Raw genomic sequence first — 18088 nt, forward strand, 5'->3', positions numbered from 1 at the left:
GCACTTTGGGAGGCAGAGGCAGGCGGATCATGAGGTCAGGAGATTGAGACCATCCTGGCTAACATGGTGAAACCCCATTTCTACTAAAAATACAAAAAATTAGCTGGGCGTGGTGATGCGTGCCTATAATCCCAGCTACTTGGGAGGCTGAGGCAGGAGAATTGCTTGAACTCTGGAGGCGGAGGTTGCAGTGAGCCAAGATTGCGCCACTGCACTCCAGCCTGGGCAACAGAGCGAGACTCCATCTCAGAAAAAAAAAAAAACAAAAAAGAGAGAATATGTGTCACTTGTGAGAAAAGAAAAAAAAGACATACACAAATGTCCATAGCAGCCTTAAACATAATAGCAAAAATATTGAAACAACCCAAATGTCATTCAATGTATGAATGGATAAACAAATTGTGTTATAACTGTACAATGGAATACTACTCCATAATACAAATGAACACATTACCAAAAATTTAACATGGATGAATCATGTGGAGCAAAAGAAGCCAAAAATATATACTATATTATTCCATTTACATAAAGTTCAAGAACAGATATCACTAAATCTATAGTGTTAAAAATCAGGACAGTAGTTGCCTTGGTGTTGGGGACTGATTGGAAAAGGCACTTGAGAACTTTCCAGGGTAAAGGTAATCTTCTAGGTCTTGATAGAGGTGGACACATTAATCAAAAGGCATCTGACTGTACATTTAAGTCCATCCATTTCATAGTAAATTATGCCTCAATATTAAAAAAATAGACAATGGGAGGATAGAATATGATGACAGCAAGTATATACAACTCTTCAGAAGAGTTTTACAATAATGGGGTGCAGACTTGGAGGTCAAAAAGAATTGTTGTTGTAGTTTTGGTTTGGTTTTGGTTTTGGATGGGATATACTGCAACATGTTTGTGTGCTAATAGGTATGACTCAAAGGAGCGGAGACAAGGTCTAAGTTGATGTCTTTAAACAAGAATGAGAAGATGAGACTCAGAGAATAAGTACATGTATTGGCTGTCCCCAGCAGCATGCATGCTCAACCCACAGTAACAGTAATGAAGAAAAAGTATATGGCTACCAAGCAAGTTAAGTTGGGAGAGGTGTATGAGGCCATGTGAAAGTTCTATTCTAACTGCTTAATATACCTACTATACAGTATATGTATATATACTATATAATGTACATACCAGTAGAGCAGCTTTGTTCTCACACTGTCCACAAACTTTCCCATTTATCTTGGGTTTTTCACATTCTGAAGAATTTGCCATTTTATAATTAACTGTTGGTTTCACTGGCTCTGCAAGATAAAAAATAATATTACTCCAATCATTTAAAAATATGTTAAATTTTCCAATTCATAAATTAATGAAACTATGCATACTTCCCATCTCTGTATCAAACTGAAGCCCACATAGAACAAATTCTAAACATTTATAGTTATATATATTCATAATAAATATATGTATATAAATATATATTATATATATTTCTGAATTTTTTCTACCAAACTATATTAATCATGCAACATTAAATGTGTTTACTATCCTCCAGAGAAACATCTTATTTCCTTGGGAATTATTATAAATTCAAATTATATTTTTGGTTTTGCTATTATTAAATAATTTATTAAAATATAAAGCAATTTTTCTATTTTTAAAAATCTAGAGTGAAATTTTAATTTATAATTTACACCACTAAATTATCTTCCTTATTAAAACATTACATCAATAAAATTTAAGGAACAGTGCTGTAAAAGTCCTCACTTTTGAAAAACACTATTACTATAATCATGTACTAAGTTTACATTTTTTGACACAAAAGCCCCCCTAACCACCCGAATAAAATTTATGTTGAAAATCAATGTGTCATGATTTGGGGGTTTAGAATCTTTATACTGCCCGGACAATTCTAAAACTTTAACTTTATTTGTAATTAAAATGTAAAAGAAAGGGATGTCTTTAGCATTTATTAACATGGTGATAAATTATTTACCTTGAATCTGTTCCTTCAGCAATTTTAATTTCACTTTTCCAGCAGAAAACTGTATTAATAAAATAGATACTATTTGTCAGGTATATATTATCTTATTCAATGAAAGTTGCTAACAAAAATATTAGAAAGCTGTAGCTTTGGTGCTTTTCGAACAAAAATTTATTTTTAAAGAATAATATAAAATTAATAGGAGACCATCATTAAAGCATATATGTACCTTTTAATTAATCTAATAGAAATTCATAAAAAAGAAAATAAATTTTAAAAATATATCTAAACCAGTTTTTGAAAACATAATTTGGCTTTTAAACAAAAACCATTATATCTCATCATGAAATTATTTGCTAGTATTCAAATATTGTAAAGGTTTAATACATCTTTTCTATTTCTGCTCTTTCTGAGACACATAGTCTAATATTTGTGTAAGCTGAATCTAAACTGAATTGTGACTAAGCTATTCTGCTTACACTACTATAGAAACCCATATTATTTTATTTGCCCAGTTTAGAGAACTGCATGTGTAAGCATCACAGACTTATCCTTCAAAAGTATTATTTGTGATCACTGACTTTCCTAAATATTAGCCAAAAAAAATGAATAAATAAGATTCACTGCTAGATATTTCAAATAAATCATCACTTAAAATTTTGGGATTTTAATATTTTAGGAAGTAAAATACACTTGCCAATTGAACATGCTTGCCTTGATCTTATTAAAACCAACATTTAAAGTACACAAACGAGAATGAAGGATGGTATGCATTTATATAGATACTGTCAATTCAGGCCTAGTTTTCAATTTGCAATTTGCATGCTCAATTGCTCAATTTGTACATGAGAATATGAGAACAATGACTGCCTCTATATCTATGGCTGTAGCAACTGCAGTCATCTGAAAATGTAGGCCTAATTATTCTCAGTGAATCTAGTGGTTTTGCTTCAAAGGGGCAGTTATTTTTCACATTCTTCAAAGTAACTGCTCAGATGCTATGTACTAAACACAGCAGAAAAGAAAATAAGATTGAAATCATCAATTTTTCTATGAACCACACTTTTATTTTTAAACTGCTACTGTTATACAAGTTACAGATAATCTAATCTCATTTTTCATAACCAAATTATCCAGTATGACTACCTTAATGATACATCTGAATTGAAACATGATCAGTGTGTTTGTAGGCTACCCTGGATGGAATGGATAGATATGCCCAAGCAAAATGAACCCATTATTAGGGAAATTGTATAATTTGTTTTTATTATTATGAATAATATTGTTCTGCTCTATGAATACAGCCATATTTATTTCAAGTGGTTCAAATTGCATAAAAATATTTCAGTGAACAAACCTCTAGCTGCTATTTTTAGACAAATAGAATTTCCTCATAGGTCTGATTTTTATCTGTTAGGGAAAGGGTTGGAGGTAGGGTTGAACCAAGGATACACATGCTTACACAAACACACAAATACACATATATGCACATGTACATATACATATATAATACATGCATATGTATATATACATATAGATAGAAAGATGGATATCTGCATATGTTTGTATATACAAATGTCAGGAACTTAATATACTAAAGCCTATGCCTTACTAACATGCAGACTCCTCCACCAGTAGGTATTGAAGGGGTGCTATCAGGGGCCAGGAAAGCTTAGTGGATTTACCACACAGACATATTATCTATGCCACTGGGGTCAGAATATGCTGTCATCATCAGCCTCCCTGGCATTCACAAATACCTCCGAACTCCCACCAATGCCTTCATCTGCCACACTGAGCCCAAACTTCTCCTACAGTCATCTTTCAGACGTTCTCACTGTCAACCCAGTTAGCTACTGAAACTTCGCAATTCTGTACTAATTGTCCTTCCTTCCAAGCCCCCACTGCCATTCCGTGGATCTTCTATTAAATAGTCATTTATGTATCTTATGCTTTAAACCTTTCCCAAAAATGTTTCATCAAAAGTTTACATCAACTGAAAGCCGCCTTTGCTTAGACACAATCTTCACCAAAGCGCTTCCCACAGGACCTAGCCCCTTTCCACTTCCTTTCACATACCGGGAGAGAGAAAATTTTTCTATTTGCTCTTCAGTGCTGCTTCCAGAATATTATTGTGCTATCATGACTCAGCAAAGGTGCCTCTACTGTAGGTCCCCACCATCCATTTATTGCTTGTGTCAATATCTAGGGTCTCTTCCACCTGAACTTCAGCAACCTGCTCGGTATTTCTCTCCATCACATTTCTGCTTGACAATCTTAGAGACTTCAATGTACATGTTCACCTGACATCCTGGTTTGAAGACCCTCCAACATGCTGGCTACTGTGAACATCTAAATGCCTCTTCAGCCACCTCACCATTATAACCACATCTGGCATGTAAGCAGCATTCTGAATAGCCACACCTTCAAAATCTCAGACTCTAAAGTTTTTCAGTGCCAACCTCAATCACCTTATCTCTTCTGTCTGATGCCTCCAATATCTATGTACCATTGTGATAAAAATAATACTGTAGAGCCTTCTACAAATCCATGCTGATCAACCTCAATGGGCTATATGGCTCTTTGGCAATCCATTTACTCATTTGCTGCTAATCCCCAACCACAATTCCCACAGTGGCTACTCCAAACCTCTTCATTCCCAAGAACTCAAATTCATCCCATTTCCCTTAATTCACCTGAGCAGACAATATTGTCTTCAACTGTCCTAAGGAAGTTGAGGTCTTCCCATTAAAATTTTTCAGCGTCCCACCTCACCACTTGTCAAAAACAATCTCTAAAATTTATTTTCATTGCCACCTGTTTTTTCTTCCACCTTTCTTGTCTCACACACACACAAAAAAATATGTCTTCCTTTCCTTGGTGAAGGCCTCTTTAATGGACTGCCTCTTCAAAGACCACACACCCAGCAACTGGCACCTCTTTCATCTACACTTTTACTCTTTCCTCTACTAGGATGTCCATCTTTCATTCTACAAACTGGCCCACATCATCTTGACAATTCTAGAAAAGAATATAATAAAGTCTTTCCTTGATTCTATCAAACCCTTGAAAGGTCACCAACTGCTTTCATGCTGGCTGCAACAATAGTCTTTACTCATTGCTTCCCACCATTTTCGTTTCAACCAATTGAAATCTACTCTCTTATTTAATATTGAAACAATCATCAAATTTAGGGCTTTAAAATATTTTCATTATCCAGAAATAGACATTTTAATGTAATGTTTAGGTATCATTACAAAGTGGTTTCACATGTTTCAAGAGTTTTTGACATTGCTCAAAAGCTCTTTGAAGTGATTAGTAGGTATTATTATGCAAGTTTACAAGTGTAGTAATAGAGGCTTGGAAAGGTTAAGTGAATGTTAATCTATATAACCTAATACAGAGTTTCTAGACCTCAGCATCACTGACATTTGGGGCCGAATAATTCTTTGTTGTGGGGATTGTCAAGTGCATTGTAGGATGTTTAGCAGCACCCCTGGCCCTTACTCACTATATATCTTTAGCAAAAAAAAAAAAAAAAAATACGCAAAAACAACAACAACAACAAAAATATACCTCTCAATGTTAACAACTGAAAATGTCTCCAGACTTTGTCAAATGTCTCCTGGGAAGCAAAATTGCCCCCTTCAGAAACACTAGTGTAAATATATACTCAAAACTTTTTCACTACACATATATTGGACATTATTGACTTCATATTTTCCAAAAATGTTCTCCTTTACTTTTGTCCTTATAACATTGAACTACTTCGATTTTATTTCGCCATTCTTTTTCTTCTCAATCTCTCTTCACTAGAGAGCTGGCAAATTATCTTAGACAAGCCTGAGAGCTTACATGTCAAATCTTGGCCCTGACTTTTGACCTTGAGTGAGTTATTTAGTTTTTTTTTATATTAAGTTATTTCATCTGTGAAACTGGAATAATAATAACATCCTCTTAGGAGTGATATAAGCACTTAATGAGATAAGAAAGGAAAAGAAGTGAAACTGTTGACTGGTATTAAAACTTATTGAGCTTATTGAGTGAATATTAAAGTTCTCTTTGCCAATATAGTTTACACACTGGCTTTCTTTAAGCTTTATTCTTTATACCTCTCTATGTTTTACAAATCCTACGGAGTACATTTACTCCCTTAACTTCAACTATCACTTGAAAATTCAAACAAAACTCTAAATGTATACCCTGTACTTTTCTAAGTCCTTTCTTTACGCTGTCTCTTAGTCAATCCAGCCTGTAATATCAATTATATGTTTGACTTCCTCCTCTCCTTTCTCACTGTTTTATGGTTCCATATTTTTCTTTATATATGTTTTCCTACCCTTTTAATTCAGCCTCCTTTCATCTGACCTCTAGATTATTTTAATAGTCTTACAAATAGCCTGTTTCTAGTGAGATAAGTTTTTTTAAACGTTGGGGTCAAAACTTTTATAATTGATTTTTCCCTAAGATAGGGAATGACACCAGAGAATAAAACACTTTCTCAAAGCCAAAAACTTTAGAAGTGCCAAGTAAGATCTTTGTAGATTCCAACTGACCCAATGAAAGTTTAATGATAGGTACATAAAAAATAAAAACTGTGTAAGCTAATACTTACAAAGTCACGAATCTTGCACTAAAGAATCCAGAAGCAAAATTGTTTTCTTTATGTAAAGACACTTATCTGATTTTCATCTTAAATATAATATTATATTTTATAGCACACAGTAAAGGAGCAGCAATTCTATAGCTGGGAAACTGAAAAGTATTTTTTTCTTGAGTATCTTTACACATGGAATCAACAGTATATGAATAATAAATTATTATTGAAGCAGAATATAAAACATTAAACAAATGTGATATAAAAGTAGGAATAAAGTCTCTCATTTGTTATATTAAATCACATTAGCTTTCACCTTAGTTTAGAAGTATTTAGTTCTATTTTATATACTTTAAACCAGATCCACACTGAATGGAAAAATTCAGTTTGGGATATGGGAGAATTCACTGCAAGGTAAAATTTTGAAATCAGTTTGTAGCTGAAAAACAAAAACATAATTCAATAATGAAAGTTGCATATTACCCTGCAAAATAAATCAACAAGTGAATAATATGCAAAGTTGTTAAAATAAGAAAACTATATTCCTGAGTATAGAAGAAAATGCAAGACCTAAAAAAGAATATCTTCTTGCTTAGCAAAATGCGTAAGAATCAAATAGTATCTTCTTACCTTAACATTTCCTTTATTTTGTGACATCATATATGATTGATTGACCAATTTGCCCACTTTTCCAGATTTCCAGTAATACTCGCTTGACCTTTAATATATATAAACAAGACAAAATGTAATCACTAAATACATTTCTCCCTTTAATGAAAAGAAATACAGTGTTCCTGTTTCAGAAAATGGAAATTCAGTTGTTAACATGCAATAAACAAGCAAAAAATGAAAAAGAAATATCAATAATGTCACAATATCCTCAGTAATTTCAAAATGTAGCTTTATCATATTTATGACTTTTGTGGAGAAATGAATAAAATGAAATGTCCAAACACAAATGAAGAATTCTATTTCCTTGATATTCACAATGACTAAAGATAGCTTTATTGATTTGTAGGAAACTTTACAGGTCTTTATGAAATTTTAAAAGCTAAATGTCCCCAAATGTAAAGAAGAAAAGCAAGCAAACCAATACCCCAAAATATTCAGGTGGATCTAGTAAGTGATGAATTCCTTGTTAAAACCTCTAATGATCTCCCACATTGAAACATAACAGAGATTACAAAGAAGGCATATTTTAGCTGTACAGTTTTTAAAGCACTTGAGCTTTGTTTACTTGAGCATAACAAAATATTTTTGAAGTTATCAAGGCAGAGAGTCCAATTATCATTAAAAAATAACAATAAGACAAAAAGTTGCCCAATATCACACAGAATAAATAATTAAGATTGGAGCACTAGACTTCTATTTTCCTGGCTAGTGAGTGGCAGGTTCTCATTCTGGCTATGACATTTAATATCTGTGTGACCTCAGAAAACAATGTAACTATTCTGAAAACTCAGTCAAGCTTTAGAATGTTAAGAATCATCTAGAAAAGCTTCCACAGCTACGAAAAACTCACTATCAGGGCTGATTCCAGCAACTCTGATTCTCAGATGAGTATCATGATCCATTTAGAAGTCCAAACTAAGTCCAAATCAGGGAAGGTAAAAGAATTGGCCACTGGGTCATTAAAAGCAGCAAGACACATAATAAACTTTGTCATCCTGGATGACATACAACATGAGATGCTCTGATTAAACCAATGCTCTATTAGAGGGGGTATGTATATGCGTTATGCATATTTTTCAAAGAAATGGACTCTAAAGATAAATACTACTGAAAGTATAATGAACACATTTGAATTGTCATTAAATGTTAAGAAGGTACTTCTAGGTATTTGATGGTCATCACTTTGAGGACTAAACAAAAGTTAATTTAATATACAAACAGTTTGGTGATATTTAGTACCAGCAAATGGACATGAAACATGCACTCTCATACACTGTAGGAAAAGATTATAAACTTTTGACACCTATTTGGAAGACAATTTCTCAATGTCTATCACAATATAAAATGCAAATAACACATTGACCTAAAATTACAGAGGTAGGAATTTATCCCACAAATAGCTTTGCATATGTAAGTGAAAATACATGAAGAAGCATGCTCATGGCAGCATTTATAATCATAAAATACTAAAAACATAAGATCTGAAAAATAAATGCTACTATATCCACACAAAAAATACTACGTAGCCACTAAGAAAATTAGGCTAATTTTCTTATCACATCAATGCATTCTGATGTGATAAGAGCATTAAGATATATTAAGTAAAATAGTAGGACATGAATTAATTCCCATATTTTTAGATGAACTCATTTGTAAAAAAAAAAAAAAGTTAACGATACAATATATGCAACAGATATACTCACTGAAAACAAAATACATTCACACACATGTATATATGTAGACTTACACAAAGATAAGACATTTGTGGAGAAAATTTTTAGTCATTAAAATGGGTGCTAGAAAATGGGCTGGGAGTTAGCCTAGAGCTAAGAAGAGAGAATTTCCATCACATAATTATTAGTTCTGTTTGTTATCATTTATATTATTTTATAACAAAACAACAAATTCAGTATAATTAGTACAAATATATAAGCATAATATTAGAAAGTTCTCATTAATAAAATTTCAGCTAACTAGCATTTGCTAAATATATTTTAAATATACATAAGGGTTTGAGCAATTCTGATTATATATATGTATATATATATATATGTAATAGCATTAATTTTTCAGATCTTCATTATGTATATATATGTGAACTCTTGCTCCCAAAAGCTTTTGAATACATAAAAATGGCTCTAAACATAAACTGGTGTTTATTTGTTATTGATGGCAATTTTCTGAGAGCAAAAGGTAAAGTGTGCACTGCTGTCATAAACATTCCAGACCATAAATCAATGAGAAGCCAAAAGTTAAATAAAAAGGAAATAAGAAAGGATAAGACCCAATAATGTTCAGAAGAAACAAAAGTAATGGTAATTTTAAAAAGCAACATGTCTCATCTAAGTGGCACAAAAACAAAAAATAGAAGGCCTTTGCTATTGCTCGTTCATCAGCAAAAGTCAGAAATTATCCATCCATTAAATGTTTTTATTGGAATGACAACAGTATATAAAATAGTTCTTTATATAATTTAGTTGATTCATCTAAAATTCTCTAAGAGTTTCACTCACTCTCTATCTTCCTTTTCTTTGTTTCTTGTGGATCGGAATTCTTGCAGTTTCTTCTCCATCTCTTGGTTCTCAAACTCTAACTGTACTTTCTCCATTCGCAGTTCTTGAGCATTTCTGAAGACATAAGATTTAAGTGGAGAAAGCAGAAAAACAAGCGAAGCCAAAATAATTTTATATAATCTTTTCTTGTTAAATTAGAATCATGAATAACAAATAAAATATTTTACCTATTTCTTTTGTACTTCTCCGAAATCTGGTTTTTAAAGTTAGCATTTGCCTTCCATCAAAATCCTGAAGCAAATTATCTCTTCAAATCTTAGACTTTTGTTTTAATTATTACATTGCTAGGGGTTCAAAATTATAATTAACTTCATATATAAGGCATGTTTTTATAGATGAACAAATATCTATGACATACAAACAGAAAACGAAATAAAAATATTGTCTAATTTTCATATTGTTTTGCCTCCAATGTAGTCAAGTAGTTTGAAGCACAGTATTTAAAACAATAGACAAAATATATATTTTTGCTGAACTGGTCACCTCCGAAATTTTAAATCTCTACCTTTATGTCATATATGTATGATGAGGAGGAAAAGGTAGTACCTGTTTGAGACCTATTAAGAATAAAGCCCCTATTAACAGTTTTGGTACGGGAGCTTCCTGTACAAGAGATTTTGATAACATCTGAAACTCACTAAGTTTTTGACAAAAGACATTTTCTTCATTTTACGAAGTCTGGTTATCAGTATTAGCCACCGACTCTTTCTTTCATAGATCTAACCCAAACTAATTCTCTAGCTTTTACTATTGTAAGTCCAAATCTCTTCCTTCAATATTACATTAGTGTTTTACTACAATCAAGCAGTGTGGGCACCCACGCATGCTATGGCATGGAACAAAATCAAGGCATAATAAAGTTCATAAAGGAGAAATCTTTCTAGAGGTAGCAAGCAATTACCAAAAAGCAAGCGGGCCAAGGATATGTCCTAAGCAGACACAATCCAGGAAGATATACAGAAAGTGATAGGAAGGGCTGTCCAGAGGGTTCAGAGAAGCTGGCTAAGATACAGAAAGAGAGGCATTTATTTGCATTGTATCTACTCCACAATGAGTAATGCAGCTACTACCTCAAACAAACACTGCTAGGTGATAGGATGTGAAATACAGTGGAGCTTCCAGTATTGAGAGGAATAGATGAGCATAAAGGTAATTGAAATATAGTGGAATAGTGCTGTCATTGGGGAAGTACAGGGGGCTACCTGGGCACAAAGAAACAGCACATACCCCAGCCCTGTGAATGCAGGAACAGTTCCTGGAGAAGGTGAAGTATGAGCTGAAACCTAAAGGATGAAAGGACTTAGCCAGTCAAAGGGAAGTGCTGAGTGCAGTGTTCCAGAAAGGAGTGTGGACATAGGTAGCAAAGAGCAATGGGTGGGTCAAGGAACTAGAAGTTCTCTGTGACCAGACATTAAGTGCAGAATAGGAAAAGTAGCAAAAAATCAAACTGCTGAAGTGGATAGGATCATGAAGAGCCTTGTAAGCCATGATGAGAAATTGGGATTTATATTGTATGAACAATGAGGATCATTAAAGGGTTTTAAGAGAATTGATCAGACTTACATTTAGAAAGATCACTCAGGCTGTATCAAAGGAAATCAATTAGAAGGTGCAAGGCTAGAAGCAAGACAACCAATTAGTAGACTATTCCAATAATCCAAATAATAGAGAATTTGGGCTAGTCTGACTGAGCAGGGGCAATGGAGAGAAAAATGGAGCTTTTGAGAAATTTAAGAAGATATAATTAACAAGTTGGAAACTGACCAGAAGTAGGTGACTGATTAGAGAGGGAACAAGGAAGAAATCTAAAATAATCCCATGTTTCTTATTTGAGCTGTCAGGAGGACAATGGTGTCTTTTCCTGAAACAGACCATTCTGAAATGGGCCACAGGTACAGTTCAGGATGATTAACAGTTTATCTCCATGCTTAAAGTCTTGAAAGCCTACCACACTTCACAAACTGCTTACAGGAGAAGAGTTAAAAAAACAAATATGATTGTGTCACTCATTTGCTTAGAAGACTTCTGACGTTTTTGAAGTCCCACTGTGGTAGAGGAAAAGGTTAAGGCTGTAGAAAAAGAGTGGCCTACTGACCAAGTGGTCAAGTTTATGTAAGGTTGGATTGTATGGATCTTACACAAAACAGAGGATTCCCCCTGGAGACAATGTTATACACAGAGCCATAAAGGGAAAGCAAGGCCACTGAGGAAAGCTAAGGTTGATCCTTAGCTTTATTTATTTAATTTATTGTTTAACAGATTTCTTTAAGATTTCCAAAATGATAAGTTCAGCAAAAATATGTATGTTGCCTATATAGAAAAAAAATTGTTATTTTAAATATTATGCATCAAACTACGTGATTAGAGGCAATACAGATGATATGAAAATTAGAAAATAATTTCTAATCAACAGAACAAATCCAAGGGCTAGAAATAAGATTGAAATGGTTTAGGGGCTGAGAAAGAGGTCAGGAGGACTGGAAGAACATCAGAATGTCAGACAATGTAAAGGCAATGTCCAAGGAGAACAGGCTTGGAACACGGAAAAAGTGAGAAAGAGAACTCTACGGTAATTACTGTGAGTGGGTATTCCTGTCCTGGTTTTTAATGGTTTGTGGATCAGGGAGACGTACAGGCCAGGGAATAGTGATTCCAACCTATTTCCAAACTCTTTACTATGACATACACATTAGTTATCATCTAGACCCTGCCTTTTTCTCCACCTTTCTTCTTAGACAATTGGATATGTCTGAGAAGTCCCCAAAATCATGTGGTCTCTGAGAAGTCCCCAAAATCATGTGGTCTCTGTGTCTTTGCATAAGTTTCACCCAATAACTACCCAACTAACTGCATCTCTCACTCAGAACTTGGGTACCTCCTCACTCCTGCTCTAGCAGTTTGAGCCATGTTCTCTCCTAGTACCTTGCCTGTACACATCACACCATGCTTCATTCTATATTGTCAGTGTAACTGTACTCATTCATATTCTCTCTAAGCTTTCGGAGTGCCAGGACTATGACTTCCTGCTTTTGTAGCCATCATTCCCTAGCACAGTGTATAGAAAATGCACACTTAATAAATGTTTGTTGGCTAAATGTTTATAGGTATGGACACGTGGCCCTGAAATATGTCACTAAAATCAAATAACACATGTCCCTTTTTCTTTTTCTATTAACAAAATTGGTAGTCCTAGCAATTAAATAGCTCCCCTCCCCACCAAAAACATGGTATACCTAAAAATGATAATGCCATATATTTTTATAACATTTCCAGTTTACACAATGCTTTTATACCCCATATCTCAAAGTGAAGAGAGCATTAGAATAGCTTTGAAGACACCAAATAACCACAAAACTATTGATCTGGATCAAAAAACTCAGAAACTCCAATTAAAAATGATAGTCTGGGCTGGGTGCACTGGCTCACACTTGTAATCCCAGCACTTTGGGAGGTAGAGGTGAGAGGATTACTTAAGGTCAGGAGTAAACCAACCTGGCCAACATGGCCAAGCACCATCTCTATTAAAAATACAAACATTAGCCAGGCATGGTGGCATGCGCCTGTAATCCCAGCTACTCCGGTGGCTGAGGCAGGAGAATCGCCTGAGGCCGGGAGGTGGAGGTTGCAGTGAGCCGAGACCGTGCCAGTGCACTCCAGCCTGGGTGAGGGAGCAAGACTTCGTCTAAAAAAAAAAGTCTGTCTTCATCCTATGCTGGCTGGCTCTTACTGATATTGAAGAGTAAAGCCCTAAGTATTTCCAGTGACTGTAGGTGACATCAAAGACAAACAGGGAGCTATACTCTCCCATACCCCTGCAAGGTCATAAAATTCCCAGGATGCCAGTAATTGTTTGGCTGTGGCTGAATGCATCTCCCAGTCATCTAGGACAGACCTCTCCTGGAAAAGGTCAATTCAACATAACATCCTTTATGTAAAGGGCTAAAGTATGTAGTGCTTTCTATTTCCTGGTTAGGGTCTCTTATCCTAATAGTCTCCCTAAATTTCAGGGTAATCCTTACTTAACTTTGAATAAGGGCCATGAAAAATATGTTTAACATTCTGTTGTATTACTTTAATAGGTAATGAACCAAACCTTTATAACTTGTCACATTGGTTCTTGTGGAATAAATATTTTTAATCCTCATTTTTAAACTATTATAGATTTATAGTATTTCAAAGCTATATTCTTATAGATAAAAATACAGGAATGTGAAAAATGAAGATAAGAATTCACAAAATAGTCAAAATTACAATATACAGAAGCTTTGCAACTATTCCTATTAAGAAATAAATATATATGAACTCACCTATATTTTAGCTTTACAGAATTTCCAGGTTTTCCCCATGGAAGAACAACAAAATCTTTTCTGTTCATGATTACCACCTTAATATTGTCTAAAAGTTATTCTGATTTGTAAACACTTCTGTAAAAGTAACAAAGACAAAAGAATTATGGCAGAGGTGAAGCAGTATAAGTTACAAATTCAAAACTCCATATAATTCAGGAATGTTTTTAAAACCTTATGAGCAAAAAGGCTGAATCAAAATTTAAACAGCAAAAATTATACACTGTTAGCCCTTTGTCCCCTTCAGCCACATATCAACCAGATAATCAAAAATATTAGAATAAAAAAATACAAAAAAAGTACAACTATTTACATAGCATTTATACTGTATTAAGTATTATAAGTAAGCAAGAGCTGATTTAAAGTATACAGTAGGTTATGTGTAGGCTATATGCAAATACTATGCCATTTTATATAAGGAACCTGAGCATCCTAGGATTTTGGTGTTTGCAGGGTGTGAGGGAGTTACTGGAACCAGTCTCCTGTGGAAACCTAGAAATGACTGTATTTTAAGTTATGTAACTATTTATGTGCTAATAAAGTTAGAAATGTAACATGTCTGATGGAATTAAAATTTCACCAATATTTATGTACAGCTGACCCTTCAACAACATAAGGGTTAGGGGCACCAATCCCCCAAAAATCTGTGTACAACTTCTAATTTCCCCCAAATTTTACTATTAACCTATTGTTCATCAGAAGCCTTACTGATAACATAATCAATGAATATATTATGTATGTTATATGTATGTACATACTATATTCTTTTAAAAAGTAAGCTAGATAACAGAAAATGTTATTGAGAAAATCATAAAGAAGAGAAAATATATTTACTATTTATTAAGTGGAAGTGAATCATGATCAGGGGCTTCACATTGAGCAGGCTGAGGAAGACGAAGATGAAGAGGAGTTGGTCCTGTCTCAGGAGTGGCAGAGATGGAAGTGGTAGACGACATGGAAGGGAAAGCAAGAGGGACAGGCACACAAGTGTAGCTATTATTTTTTAAAAAATTATTTATAAGTGGATCTGCACAGTTCAAACCTATGATGTTCAAGGGTAAACTGTATAGCAAAAGACTAGGGAAATAGTCAACTAAAAGTGAAGGATGCATTCATTAAAACAAACTAAAGCACATATTCTGGCTCTTTCTATTGCTAAGGCTATAAAAGTATACCAAGTATTTGTTCTATCTAAAAATAATATCCAAGGCCGTGCAGAGAGAAACGAAAAGAATCTTTGAGATACAATCTAAACCCAATATCCTTTTTATATATATATGGTCATATAAAATGAAAATTAAGGTATGTAATAATTACCCAAAGGCATTCTAATATCCTCATTTATCAAAGAAAATTTTAATGATGCTCTTTGGCTCAGATCAGAAATTAGCATATTTTAGAAAGAATTTTTCAACAAGAAATGAAACAAAAAGGATTTTCTGCTTAACTTTGAGTTAACCAGAAAATTAAATTATTCAGAACACCCTGTTTCCCAAGTATCCCAATTATTCATGGTTCTATAATAATTTACTCTGTAATGCTGAATTACTAAATCACATGAACAACTATTAGATTTTTATAGGAATAAAAATTTCCAAGTTCTAAGAGCTTTTAAAGAAATATGAGTCAATATTATAGTGACCATAGACTTAAATGCCCACACCATTTGATGCTGTCATTTATATATGTGTTCCTATGTGTGTGCTCATAACCACAATAAACATTTATTAAGGTTCTGCTATATACAAGGCAATGTGCTGAGAGGTATGGAGAGGAGTCAAGGCCGAGGGAGGTTTGTTTTCTGAGCTCAAATGGTTTAGAGTCAAATAGGGCAAATAGGACCCTAAATATAAAAGCCATAAAACAAGGTAAAAATTATAAGGGCTATAAAATTTATACATGTGATAATATAGGAAGTGAAAGAAAAGAGAGAATTCAGCTGGCTAGCATTTAAGTAAAGCTTTGAAGGAGAAAGGAGGCTTACAGATAAAGATATGGATTAGATGAACAATCCATACTGTTGGAAAGAATAGCTCTTGGATAAGGGACTAATGAATAGTTACACTTGCTTGGTGTGCAGGTTACGTGGAAGAAAAAAAATAAACATGAGTTTAGATATAGTGGCTGAGGCCCAATAATGAGTGGCTTTAAATGTCAAGTTTATAGCATTTGGAATTTATTCTGTAGCTAACGAGTCTAATGGGATTTAGCAGGGAAAACATAAGTCTAGAAGCTTTGCTCTAAGACTTAAGGAAGGACAGCACCAAAACTGGAGTTACCTAATAAAAGGCTATTGCGACATCAAAGTCTACACAACCAAATAAGTGGTTCTTCATCGTTGTTCCTTTGGGAGACTATCTTATATTTCAACGATGCAACCACTGATTGAAAACATTTTTAGGACGCCTCTTTTGAAACTGTCTAGAGAATCCATTTTACAGCTGGACGCGGTGGCTGACACCTGTAATCCCAGTACTTTGGGAGGCCAAGGTGGGCAGATGACTTGAGGTCAGGAGTTCGAGACCAGCCTGACTAACATGGTGAAACTCCCATCTCCACTAAAAATACAAAAATTAGCCAGGCGTGGTGGCATATACTTGTAATCCCAGCTACTTGGGAGGCTGAGGCACGAGAATCACTTGAACCCGGGAGGTCGAGATTGCAGTGAGCCAAGATCGCACCACTGCACTCCAGTCTGGGTGACAGAGTGAGACTCTGTCTCAAAAAAGAAAAAAAAAAGAATCCATTATACACCAACAAACACACAAATTCATCTTGTTGTGCCTCATTTGAAATTAAAAATGATTGTGCAATAGGAGCAACTATTTTTTTTTCACTCAAACCTACCTCCAAATTACTTGGACTATCTCCAAAAATTAAATCTAACCTGAAAGGGTAGATCTTCACCATTTCGGAGGAAATTCTCTAGGAATTTATTCTCTAAATATAATTGCAAAATGGAATTACACAAAATAATTACTACATTTTAAATAAGGTAGCAGTTGCCTTATGGGACTAGTTATGTTTGTACCTTCAATCCACAAACATGTATTTAACTGTTCTTTTGTGATCCCTATTAGTGGTCCCAGGTATTGAAGTCATAATGGCAAATAAGCCGTGGTGTCTTCCCTTGAGGCCCTCACAATCAAGGGGAAATCCACACAAGCAACCACAATATCATGGGGCATTTTGATAGAAGAATCTACAGCAGGCGTCTCACTCAGACTCAATTTTCAACCACCAAATCCTGTCTCTCAAAGCTAAATTAAGTGTCAACAAGAAATAAAGATACCACAGGAATGGCAAACTAAGATTTGGTTTGCTTTTTGGGAGGGAGGTGGTAGCATTTTCAAATGTAATTCTCTTTTTTCTCCCTCATTTTTGTAGGTAGTATATTTGTCCCATTTTCATCAAATAGCAGCTACCAAAGGCACGTTTCAAAAACCTCCAGGAATAATCCTGCTCCATAACATGGAATCTGTATTGCTTTCTGATCATATTCAGGGAATCCAAATACTGGCCTCTTGCCTACAATTGATAACTTTGTCACAAAAACTTCCATAATGTTATTATTATCATTAAAGAGATAAAATAATTTCCAAAATTAATCTGTCTGATTATTAAAATGATCTAAATAATCTAAATTGCTATAATTTTGCTTACACATTGAGATATACAATATAATTTTATGTGTATGTACATATATAAAGCTAAACTGATATATGATTGATTTTACTGATACAAAAAATGAACGAATGTCTGTAAATCTCATTACAATAAGATGACTCAGATTTATAGCTCTGCTGATAATGTTATTTAACCAATAAATGGTCTTATTCAAGGGGGATTTCACTTCACTGAATGCAATTAGTAAGGCTTCTTCTCAATTACATATTTTATCTAGTCACCTACATAAGCTAATTTCCTTGTA

At 34.1% G+C, this 18088-nt stretch overlaps 1 protein-coding gene across 15 annotated transcripts in view; it reads right to left on the minus strand.

The window, feature by feature from the left end:
* Positions 1-18088, minus strand: part of ZBBX (zinc finger B-box domain containing) — a 140327-nt gene that overhangs the window by 118633 nt on the left and 3606 nt on the right. For 10 of the 15 annotated variants that reach the window (XM_055110649.2, XM_055110642.2, XM_055110637.2 and 7 more), the window contains 5 exons: positions 14119-14235; positions 9752-9865; positions 7197-7284; positions 1982-2030; positions 1177-1286 (listed from right to left, as the gene is read on the minus strand). In XM_055110649.2, the coding sequence (XP_054966624.1) occupies positions 1177-1286; positions 1982-2030; positions 7197-7284; positions 9752-9865; positions 14119-14186 (429 nt within the window). In that variant the 5' untranslated portion in view covers positions 14187-14235. Of the gene's footprint in view, positions 1-1176; positions 1287-1981; positions 2031-7196; positions 7285-9751; positions 9866-14118; positions 14236-14991; positions 15074-18088 lie in introns of all 15 variants that reach the window. The other 5 variants (XM_057301954.2, XM_055110640.3, XM_055110643.2 and 2 more) reach the window with 1 other exon arrangement.

The sequence above is a fragment of the Pan paniscus genome, chromosome 2, assembly GCF_029289425.2.
Source record: "Pan paniscus chromosome 2, NHGRI_mPanPan1-v2.0_pri, whole genome shotgun sequence".
Lineage (NCBI taxonomy): Eukaryota > Metazoa > Chordata > Mammalia > Primates > Hominidae > Pan > Pan paniscus.